An 11693-nucleotide genomic window follows, 5' to 3' on the forward strand; every position below is an offset into this window, starting at 1 on the left:
GCTCTACAGACTCCATCAGTGGGCCAAGGCCAACTGTATGAGATTCAATTAAGGCCAAGTGCTGGGTCCTTCACTTTGGTCATAACACCCCCATGCAACAGTATGGGCTTGGATCAGAGTGGCTGGAAAGGAGCCTGGGGTGCCTAGGTGGCCAAGAAAGCAAACCAGATGCTGGCTTGTATCAAAAACTCTGGCTAGCAGAAGGAGGGAAGTGATTGTGCTCCTCTACTGGTGAGGCCACACCTTGAGTACTGTGGTCAGTTTTGGTGCCCTCACTACAAGATAGACAGTGAGGTGCTAGAGCAGGTCCACACAAGGGCAGTGAAGCTGGTAATGGGTCTGGAGAACAGGTCTTACACGGAATGGCTGAATGGGGGGTGCTTAGTCATGAGAAAAGGAGGCTGAGAAGAGAGTTTCTCACTCCCCCAAGGCCTAGCTAGCCTTGGGGGAGAGAGAGGGTAGGGGCACTGCAAGTTCCAACAAAGAGCTAGATTTAGGAGTAGTGAAAAAGTACTAAAGGAAAGAGAAAAATTCCTGGGCTCTCCCAAGTGAAGCCAGGACTGCTGCTGGAGCCTGAGGAGAAACTGCAACCAGGAGGGCTGAGCCTCTGGGCCTTTGTCTGCCCCGGCGCAGCACTGAGGCAAGGCTGGAGTTTAGAAAACAAGGTGGTCATGCAGGAACAGCACTTAAACCCAGGCCCTCAGCCTAGCCTCAGCTGACTTGTGTGACTATGGTGAGAGAAAAGACAGGGAGAACACCTTATCTCTATGCTACAACTTTGGCTTAGCATGTAGTTATTTGGCTGAAGCTGAGCCTTTCTTAAGCCATCCTCTCAAGGCACTGAAAGCATTTAATGGAATTGCTTCTTGCTGATACTTTGTTGTTTTTGCAAAAAATAGTACCTTGGCAGGAAGTAGATATTTTATTTTGAATTGCTTTTAAAAAGCATTTTATTGTCCACTGTGTGTAATAGGCCAGTAACCATTGCATATAAACAAAACATTCAGACTTTAGCATATTTATATGAATAACAAATATTCTAGTTGCAACATTCTAAGATTGATGAGACTTTCTTTTATGTTGCTGGTAAACAGACCTGATTTCTCAAAGTGAGAATGCTATCATGATTAAGAGATTATTACACCAGTTCTATTAAGTAAAAAAAAATTCTATATTAAGAATCTAAATGTCACAGAGCACACATCTCAGTATGTATTGTCATCTAATAAATGGAAGAGATTGGGTTAATACTGAATACACAAGCATCAGTCAATGTTCCCTTGAAAACACATCTCTAAAAAGCAAACACTAAGCAGAATAAACCTATAGTTAAAGGATTTTAATTTCAAGGTTCTGAAGATTGTGAAGTTCAAGATAAACACATTGAGCTGAGTATCTTAGCTAAGATCAAATAGAAATCCTGAATGCCTTTTCACAACTACAGAGCAAAAGCAATAAAAACCACACTGCGTTACCGGTAGCAACAAGTCATTCCAATTTGCACTATATAATCTCATGCTTATTGGGAGGGTTTTCCCAGGTCAAAGCTCTTCCTACTTCTCCATCTTAGCAATTTGATAAAGTTAAGACTTGCACTGAAGATTTTGTCATGATGAAAAACCATTTTGTAGAATGTATCAATGGGTAGATCTCCATTTGGATCTGCGTATTTTAGGGTTGTCATCGGAGTATACAAGGTGTTGGTCTGATGGCGAAAAGGTGGATTTTCTGAAAGAATTATCTTTACTGTATGCTGCCAAGAATGAGAAATGAAATTGTTAAAGAAGCTTTACCAAAATAATAAAGTAAAAACCTAGTTTTCAGCAGAGGAAAAGACAACTGAAGTGGTAGAATAATGTAAAACTGTGTATGTATTTTTATTAGAATTTCATTAGAAACTTTTCTTTACATATTTTTAAGGCCATAAGTACTTCTTTCTTAGACCTGTTTCTGTTTATCTATACCATGGTGCTAGCACCTCACACCTAAGTATCCTGAGTAGTCCTCCAAAGTTATGCTTATATACTCCTAACAGATAGATCCTTTCTTTCAGTTCGCTGGGAAATTACTGGAACTGAGCACTTTGCAGCAAGCCTGGGAACCTTCAGCTGACACTGAAGCTATTTCTTATCAGCAAGCACCTGAATGCATTGTCCACTTCCACAGGTTGCGTAAACTTGTCTTCCTTCAGGAAGCTCCAGGCACCAGAAACTATATCCATGTATCTTCCTTTGTGCCTTGGTCTAGGGTAGTTGAATGAACTTCACGTCAGTGGAGAGATTACTTGCAAGATGGAGAGCAGGCCATCTTTAACCAGTGGTAAGTACCCTGCCTAAGATGTATGGTGACACTGCAGAATGTCCAGATTTCACCAGATGATTTATAAGTGCATCTAATACACCAGTATTAAATTACAATTCACAACTGTAAGTTGCAATGGTGCCTTGAGCACCCTGGTCTAGTGGGAAGTGTTTCCCCCCATGGCAGAGGTGTTGGAACTAGATGATCTTTGAAGTCCCTTCCAACCCAAGCTGTCCTATGACCCTATAATTGTCTTCAATAATTCAAAATGAACATTCTATAAATATTCTAAGTGAGTTCAGAAAACTACTGAGTGTCTCTTGATTTTTTTACGTTATTTTACAGTATGTAAAATACACTAAATGAAAGCTAACGTTTCTGTCAAAATACCCACACCTACCAACATTCGTAAATTACAGAGAGAAAAAAAATACATATATAATCAAGATAAAAGATGATGAATAATTATTGATGAGTTACCTCTGCAACATCTTCAGCGCTTTGTCCCAGGCTCTGGAAAATTTGTTTGTAATTTTTAAGGTAAATATTAGTAAACATCTCAGCTGTTTCCTCATCTGCAGCTGAAAGATCCATTTTCATTCCATCTTCAAACACTTTTCTTTCAAACTCTGTCACCACTGGGCCTGGTTCAATCAGACTTAACCTACTCAAAAAGCAAAGATATTCAGTATGCTCTGTGGGAAAGACATCTCTCTCCTCAGAATATCAAAGAGTTGCACTGTGACTACACATTAGCAAACATATTAAACATTATATTCTGGAAAGACTCATTACTGCTGTCATGCTTCTACATGTAGTAGGAAAAACATGAGTCATTTCAGCAAAGTGCTGCAACTTAATTCCGTGAGTGCAGTTGTTACCTGTTGTCTCACAGCTGTAGAATCTAAGGGAAAGGTCTTCACAAAAGCTTATCAAATATTAAGAAAAATAAAGGATAACAAAATTCATTACTTGCTGGACAAAATCCTACATAGACTTGTTATATCGTCCCATGATAATAGTAGATGTAGCTGAAAGAAAGGGCAGAATTGCCCAAACAGATTTTCCTTGTCAAGCTGTGTTACGTAAGTAAAGGTCCAGCCACAACATGATAAAATACAGTCTAGACAATTTTGATGTGGGTGGACAGATTTTGGCTGCAGGGGGTATCTCACCCCCCGTTCCACTCTGATGAGAATCCACTTGTTCTCTTTCTATAATGACCTCTTGAATTTTTTAATCTGTAAACTGCCTGAGAAGTCTGTTATCCTTTCTAAAGTTACAGATTGACATTTCTATGCCTTTCGTGATGTACAGTTTCCCTGGGTTCCTCAAATCTGTTTCTCTTAGATACTAACAAGCTCTAAAAAACTGTTTGCTAGCCCTGTATATGTTTAAAACCATCCAAAATACAATTTACACCAGCACACCAATACTTACTGCAGTTTGAACTTGAGTGCTTGTATAGCTAAACTTTCACAGAATCCTTCCACAGCAAACTTAGATGCAGCATATACATCATTAAATAAGATACCTGATGGTACAAACAGAACATCCTGAGAACATCCTGATTGTAGTCAACACAGTAATAATTTAGTTTTTAAAAACTCTTGTACTTTCCAAAAATTTCTAGTCTTGCTGGGAAAACTTAAGAGAAATCCATGTGTACACTGAATCCAAGTGCTAAGGCTTTTTCTATATTCTCAAATTGCTTATTTCAGAAAAGGAAGCTTGAATAATGTTTTCCCTCCCTCTTAGCTGATGCTGTGATCTCTTTGGATGCTATTAAGTATTTTGTACTTTAAGGTATGAAAGTGTGTCTGTACATGCAACACTACCTGCATTATTTATCAGCAAGCCTGTAATAGGCTATAAATGAATGTGGAAGCTGAATGCAGTGCAGGAAATGCTTGCATCCAAGTGGTTTAGAAAAAGCACTACATTTAGGTGGATGGGAAATACTGTATTAAACAATAACAGTTCTTGCTGTTTGAAATGGGACCCAGGATAATCCAGGTAAGACTGATGCTGCTGTTGTAATAATGGAAAGAAATACAGCTAGACTAGATGGAACACACCAGTAGGACCGTCATTATCTGTGGCTGAAATTTTCTGTAGAGTTTTACAAGGGGAGAAACTATACAAAAAGATGGTGCATTTGTCCAGGACATGACTGGATTTTATTCCACTGTTATTGTTCAGTGTGGTAAGCACATTTGCCTGTCCACATCAATTTTTCTAATAAGAAAAAAGTAATGCTATTAAGCCCCGTTTTTCAGATAATAATACAATTTTAAAAAAATAGTTCATGTCAGTTAAAACTCTTAAAAATAGAATTAAATCATTCCCTCTGCAGGTTTTGTTGTTTAAATGTCTTCGGAATAGCTGTATAGTAGCATACTACCTTGATGCATAAAAACCATCTAAGTGCTGTGCTTTTTAGAACTTGAACTTCAGCATTTTTTCTTTCCCACATAAAAAGAAGTTTCAGATTTTGAATACTAAACTCAAAGTTCACACAAAGAACAAACAAAACAAAAGCCACTTTGCCTTGTATTCCCATAACACTGCTTATTATAACTATATGCCCGCTCTTTCTCCTCTTCATATCAGGCAAAATCTCCTTCAGGAGTCGAACCAGTCCAAAGAAGTTGGTATCCATCACAGTTTTCATTTCATCTATGGTCTGACATTCAATAGGTCCAATGAGCCCCATTCCAGCATTGCTAACTGCACAAAATGGAAGACAACAGTGAGCAATAACATCTGTAAATATCAAGTTGTAATCTTTACTGGAAAGCATTTGAAATTAAAACAAGGATTAAGGATTGTATGGTCATTAAATAATCCTTAAAGAAAGGGTTAAAAGATGATTTAGGTGGTCTGTTGTGAGACTCCATCTGGAGTACTGTATTCAGCTCTAGGGCCCCCAGACTTGTTGCACTGAGTCCAGATAAGAACCATGGAAATGAGCAGAGGGATAACGCACCTCTCCTGTAAGGACACGCTGAGTGTTCAGCCTGGAGGAGAGAGCTGCAGGGAGACCTTATTGAAACCTTACAGTATTGAAAGGGAAAGATGGGGAGTAACCAAGTTGCTTCTCAGTGATAAAGTTTCCCTTTTGTAATCAGGGAAATCAAGCCTTCCTACTTCATAGTGAGATTTAATCCACTCATATCTGCATGAGACCTTAAGAATCTTGAACACAACATACTATATAATTGTTACTACCTTGATAAAGTAAAAAATACACTAAATGAAACTTCTGCAGGGTATTTAAGATCTTAAATAGAAAACCGCTATCTATTCATAGCATACATATCCTGTACTTGCCTAGGACATCAATCCTTCTATCAGGGATGCTATTCACACAAGTTTTAATAGACTGTTCATCACAAACATCCAGTTGTTTAATTTCAAGGGTTTTGCCCAGCCTGCCACCTGCAGCTTCCTCAAGTGGCTCCTTCTTGGCCAGATTCCGCATTGTGGCATACACTGCAACACACCAGAAGCCACAGTTACTAGAAGTGAAAATTATTCTATGTGAGAAATATGAAAGAGTATTGCTTTTACACCTGTATCTTGAAATACGTAATGGTATGCTGATAAAAACTTAAAGTAGAAGTAATCTATTTTCAACATACAGTACCATTGATTTCCCAGTCTGGTTCTGAAATCAAGACATTCCAAAGGACAACTACACCACTACATGAAGAATATGCAGGACACAAAGACTATATAATCACCAAAACTTCAATAATGGTATCAAGTTCTGCCACTGAATAATTTTTGGGTACCTAAACCTAATTTGGGATATTAATTTTATTTTTTTTTAGTCACTGTCAACATGTCTAGCAAAACTACCATAATTTTATTAAAAACTGGAAGGCAGATGCTTCCTTAGGACAGCAATAAGAAGCAAGCCAGTTCTCAAAACATAAATTAGTTTTATCATCATTGTGGTGTAATTGCCCAGAAACCTATGAATCTGCCTCCAGTCAGCACTAAAATACTCTGAGGGTGTGAGAAATGCAATTGCCAATGGCTATATCAACCTTGCCATCTATTGTGTATCATAGCAAATATCCCGCTTTGCAGCAGAGAAACAAATCCCAGCCCCTTTGTTCGCCCCCTTATGCTTACATAGGGTTCAAATAACAAAGCATGCTTTAAGGAAAAAAACTGCAAATTTAAGAACTGGTTTCCTGAATTAATTTCTTTGGTCCTCAAATGGGCATGTAGGTTTCATTCAACAAAGATTTTGGTAGACAAAAGCAGAGCTAACTACAACTGTGAACGTATACCCACAGCAGTATACTGCAGAAACTTTCAATTATTTGTTTTTCTATTACTTTTTTTTTTTTCTTTTGGGGTAAACTATTCAAGTAGCTGTTCAGCTCCAACACAGATACAGGAACAGCATGTTTATGGAAAGCAGTATAGTGCCATGGCATTGCATTTTCATGACACTAGGAAAAGGGAACATAACAAGAAATCACCATACTGAATACAAGTACCTGTAAAATCACAGATTTAAATTACTGCTTTGAAGAATATCTTCTCACAAAGACAGACACACAGTTACCTTTAAATCTTTTCTGTTCATCTTTTGCCATCTTTAGCGCTAAGGCCAGTCCAATTCCTGAGGAGCAACCTGTAATGAGGACATTTCTTCTTGCCATTCTCTTCACTGGGTAGATCAAGCAAGAGTTCTTGCTCAGAGGAACAACCACCTAAGTGTACCTACAGTATAATGTCGTTGGCCTTTAATGCTATCTCCAAGCTCTCCTGAGTCAACAAATCTGAAAATGCACACCTGGACCCTGCATGATTAAGGGATAATCTCCAGCTAGACAAACATAGAAGCAGATGTTCATGCATGAGCTTATAATCTGCATCATCAACTATATTTAATATAAAATTTGACTAATCTTTAAAATGAGACATTTGTAAGCAACCTTATTTTTTATTAAATAGTGGAGTAACCAATTTGCATACTATTGGCAGGAAAAGCCTTGCCACAACTACAAACAGTTTGTAGTGTCAAGTCCTGCACTCACATCTACAGAACGTTAACTGCAACCAGAATGGGATCCCTTTGCTAAAGGTGTTCAGTCTTCCTCTACATACAGCAGCATCCTCATTCTTTTACAATGGAATGACAAATGGGTTTCTTCCCAGGTGCCTTACTATTCTAAGAGTCCTAATTGGCTTTACAGAAAAAGCAAATTAAAAAAAGGGATGTGGATTTGTAAAGAGAGATGTGGCACATGTTTGACCTCTAAGGAAGATCTGTTCTCTCACAGTGGACAGCTACTAAATTCAGGAATTAATAGTAGCAAATTAATTCATAATCACAAATCTAATCCGTGTGGTAATTTCTTAGTGAACTACTGGGATTTTTCCTCACCTGCTTGCTCAGTCTCTGCTTTGCCTGTGGAATCAGATACTCTGCGGTATTTATAATAGCAAGAGATTCTTCACATTTCTTTTTGATACTTTTCCCAGCCAAGAATACAGAAAGCAAGCAAACACAGCAGCAGTGGAGAACAGTCAGGAAGACACTGAACAGATCAGCTTCACTACTTTCTTTCTAACACTGAAATATTTCTATTCTCCAACTGACAACTTCAGAGTATTTTTAGAAATACATCAGAACTAGCAAGATGTCTGACTCATTTTTAGCTTTTGGAGGAAATAGTCCACAAACTTTGCATGTAAACTCTGAATTAAATAGAGGGACACTTGGACTGGTAATCTGGTGCAGTGTGCATTTAACATACAGTAACTATAGACATATTACATTCAGAAAGAAGTCTCCTGAGAAATTTATAACCCATCCTGACCACCACCACTAAAAACAACAACAACAAAAAAAAATCACCTTAGGAAGCAATTTGTTTTCTGAATAGCATTCAGCTACTTATTATGCCATTATATACATACAAATATTTACCAAGAAATGCTGTCCATAAGAATGAATTTAAGTGTTCCAGGATTTGCACAGCTGTAAATTGGTTAGTAACTAAAGAGAAGTAGCATTCTGCAAAAATATTTAACTGAAATTATGTCATCAGGAAAAGAAGGGGAAAAACAACCAACCCAAACCGAACCCAGTCCCTCCTTTTCAAAGCGAATAAATTAATTTGAACAGTGTAAGAAGTCAAATCATTATCATTACCTTCTCAGGAAAGCAAAACAGCACAACAGCTGTTAATGTGAAAATTAAATGATGATTCTACTTATTTATCAGGTTTGACCCAAAGTTTCACCAGAGAAGTTAGTACCCAGATACACAATCTTAGTGCAAACACTATTTAGCTGATTCACGTACTAGGCAAATTGTTTTGCTGCTCATGCACATTTATCTTTAGTGCATGCAGGAGGAGCAAGCAAGGCTTTATGCACCACTATGTTGGTGGAATTCCACTAGTGTTGTGATGCAACTCTAATTATCCATTTATTTATTTCCCTAAGTAAACAGGGTTTTTTTGCTACATTATAGTTGTCATAATAGCAAAATTAATAGCCTAGAATTGCAGAAACTCTTTGGATGAGTGTATGTTGACCTTGTAAATGGCAGCAAAATGCATGCTTGGTTTTGTACAAACACTTAAAATAGAAAGGCTGCATTTGTGGAATGTATTTGCATAAACAGTGAAAGAGCTACCTACTACCCAAGTTTAGCACAATTCCACCTGCAGAGCTGCTGAAATACAACAGATAGGTTTGTTGGCTGAGATACACTTTTAGTGTACAAAACACTTAATATAGGCCTAATCTTTAAATTGCAATACATTCTTTTCCTCTGCTTTATGTCAAACTTTACTAACTTGATTTTCTGAAGTGTGAATCATGTCTTAATGCACATAAATCATGCTTGCATTAACCACTCAGATTTAGGCCTTGAGCACATTTGCAGTTTCTGACACGTGTGTAAATGTTTTATAAAATGGGGCCACTAGTCATTTGTACTAGATAAATGGCACAGTGCTTTTAGAAAACTGGAAGTAAATATGTTTCGAGTGCATAGTTATGATGCTATTTTAATCAACAGTATGTTGTATGGATTTTGGAAAAATAAAAATGTTTGGGGAAATAAAAGTAAAAAAAGCTCAAGCATCAAGGCACTGTCCCACATGCCCTAGCATCTAAAAGATGCTGCCTGAAGTAAAGCAAGAAGGCTTCACCAGTGTGTATGAACCAATTAGTATCCTAAAACATCCTACAAACTGGTTAAACTTAGTAACATATTGTGTCCTTACACATTTTATGTGTAAAAAACCAAACCAAACAACTAATAGGTAATACCATTGTGTTCCTAATAAGAAGTCAGATGTGAAACAAGTAGATGGTGTAAAAACCTTAGATAAAGTGACAGCTGAAATTAATTCCTGCAACTCAAGATACTTAAAAGATAAAATTTATTTCTCAAGAATAAATTAAGATGTTATATCAAGGCAATAATCTCAAAAACAGTTGGAAAAATAAAGATTTTTTTACTTGTGCCAGCAGAAATAACAACATACATTATTTATAAACACAGTCAAAATTCCCTCTTTGAATGAATGATTACATTGCAAGCTACAACATTCCTGCAGCATTCCTGTGGTGCTGTTTGTCCAATAGGCAACATTCCTTCCGTCACAATTCTTGCCCCTGAAATAAAATAGTTACCATCAAAACCTTGCTTTAACCATCTGCACCTAATTTACCATAGCCTGTACCAAGACATTACCTTTCATGACTAAGGTTTACTCTACAAATTCAAGAAAACTAGCTGCAGGTCTCAAGTCCATGTCTTATTTCTCAAATTCTGCCCCCTAGAATGAAGCCACAAATCTATTTGTTCATTGGTCTTGTAATTGAAGTGTATTTGCTTTCAAAACGAGCATCATCTCCCATTTTTTAACACATGCCAAGTTCTATCAGATAAATGGGAGAACGTTAGGCAGAGTATGCTGATCAAAAAAAAAAAATCATATACAAATCCTTGTAAAAATTTTGTTAAGAGTTTAAAGGAGCACTGTCTTTTGAAATACTCCTCTGCATAAGGCCTAAGGTTTCACATTGAACTGCATGATGGTGTTTAACTTCCTCACAGCTTACACAGCTCCCCGCAGTTTCTAGCAACTCAGGAAGTGTTCGTCAAAGCCCTATCAACCCTATCAGAGTATCAAGAGGAAAGACAACTGTGATTTCTACCAATACAAAGTGAGGAAAATCTTACCAACACTAATGTAAATATCCTGGATTTTCTCCAGTATACAGAAATAAAGGCAAACACGCTATGTTTGGTGTTGGGTATTTTTGGTTAATGTCTGCAGATTTAGCTTCCCTTTCCCAGCTTTAAAGAACAAAGTTAAAGGCTGACAGTTCAGTTACATAAAGAAGCCAAGCAGGAGCATTAGATGATCAACAAAATAGTCTCTCCAGTGTATGGTCCACAGCAGCCGTGTTTACATTAACCAGTACTATGGCACAAAAGAGGCCATATGAGCCAGTATTTCATAACATGGCTCCTATTAATTATATAAGTGATTATGTTGTATCTATTCATGCTTAGCTAGATGCTTATTCATTATGAGCAATGCTATAAATAGAGTACACAGGTATCTGTAAGGAGCGTGTAATAAGCTTACAGCTAATGAAAGATTATTACAGTAACTTCTAGTTACTTTCATACTATATGTACTATTATTAATCAGTGTAAGCACTAATGTAAGCACCAATTTCTTCTTATTTCACTTACCATTTGTAACACAATTTTGTTTCTCATTTCAATAAGGAATTGTGGCCACAAAAGATAAATTTGCTGTTAAGTCAAATGTGTCTCTGTCTGTTTCTTGGGGTTTTGTTTTCTAAATAAAGGGGAATTACTTCAATTTCCCAGAAAAACTAAGAAGCCCTTTTGAATGTTCAGTAAGATGTCTTCAGTTCCTTTATATGGAATATTTTCAACTTCTAAAGGTAGAGAGATGTATTGTTACAAGATCTTCACTGCAGATTAAAACAGAGTAAGAACAAAGAACAATTCCACTGAAAAAAAATCTGTGATCTAGCTATTTCATGAGTCCCAAAAGAGCAGAACAGGGCAGGACAGGAATCACCCCTAGTTAACAATTCCTTCCCTGAACAAAAATATTTCCTGTAACAAGCAAGAAAGTTAGTGTATCAAGGGGAAAAAAGAATGACACAGACTATAGTCCCAGGTAAAACCATGCACATACAAACACAGCATCCCTTTTTTCCCAGGTAGATTAGATAACCAAGTTTTTAGGACCAGGACAGAAGTTTCTGCAGAATACTGGTCAGTCAGTCTGCAACGTGTTATTATCTATTCAAATTTCTCCTCGAAACAGACAATTAAGAGTGCACCATTACACTTTTAA

The 11693-nt window shown here is 37.2% G+C and overlaps 1 protein-coding gene across 1 annotated transcript; it reads right to left on the reverse strand.

Moving 5' to 3' along the window:
• Positions 1–1291: 1291 nt before the first annotated feature.
• Positions 1292–7170, reverse strand: LOC104308679 (retinol dehydrogenase 8). The gene is made up of 6 exons (XM_009909893.2): positions 6887–7170; positions 5635–5796; positions 4852–5031; positions 3742–3835; positions 2782–2965; positions 1292–1753 (listed from the first exon to the last, which is right to left on the reverse strand). The coding sequence occupies exons 1-6, from the start codon at positions 6981–6983 to the stop codon at positions 1520–1522; spliced, it is 951 nt and encodes a 316-aa protein (XP_009908195.2). The 5' UTR covers positions 6984–7170; the 3' UTR covers positions 1292–1519.
• Positions 7171–11693: the final 4523 nt, after the last annotated feature.

Source organism: Dryobates pubescens, chromosome 11 (assembly GCF_014839835.1).
Source record: "Dryobates pubescens isolate bDryPub1 chromosome 11, bDryPub1.pri, whole genome shotgun sequence".
Lineage (NCBI taxonomy): Eukaryota > Metazoa > Chordata > Aves > Piciformes > Picidae > Dryobates > Dryobates pubescens.

Bases quoted from the DNA above. Each gene is read 5' to 3' on its own strand.
- LOC104308679 (XM_009909893.2), bottom strand. From the start codon at position 6,983: ATGGCAAGAAGAAATGTCCTCATTACAGGTTGCTCCTCAGGAATTGGA. The intron at 5,032-5,634 runs GCAAGTACAGGA...CATTTTGTGCAG, and splicing joins TAGAAGGATTGATGTCCTAG to TTAGCAATGCTGGAATGGGG. The intron at 1,754-2,781 runs GTAACTCATCAA...CATTCTTGGCAG, and splicing joins GCGCTGAAGATGTTGCAGAG to CATACAGTAAAGATAATTCT.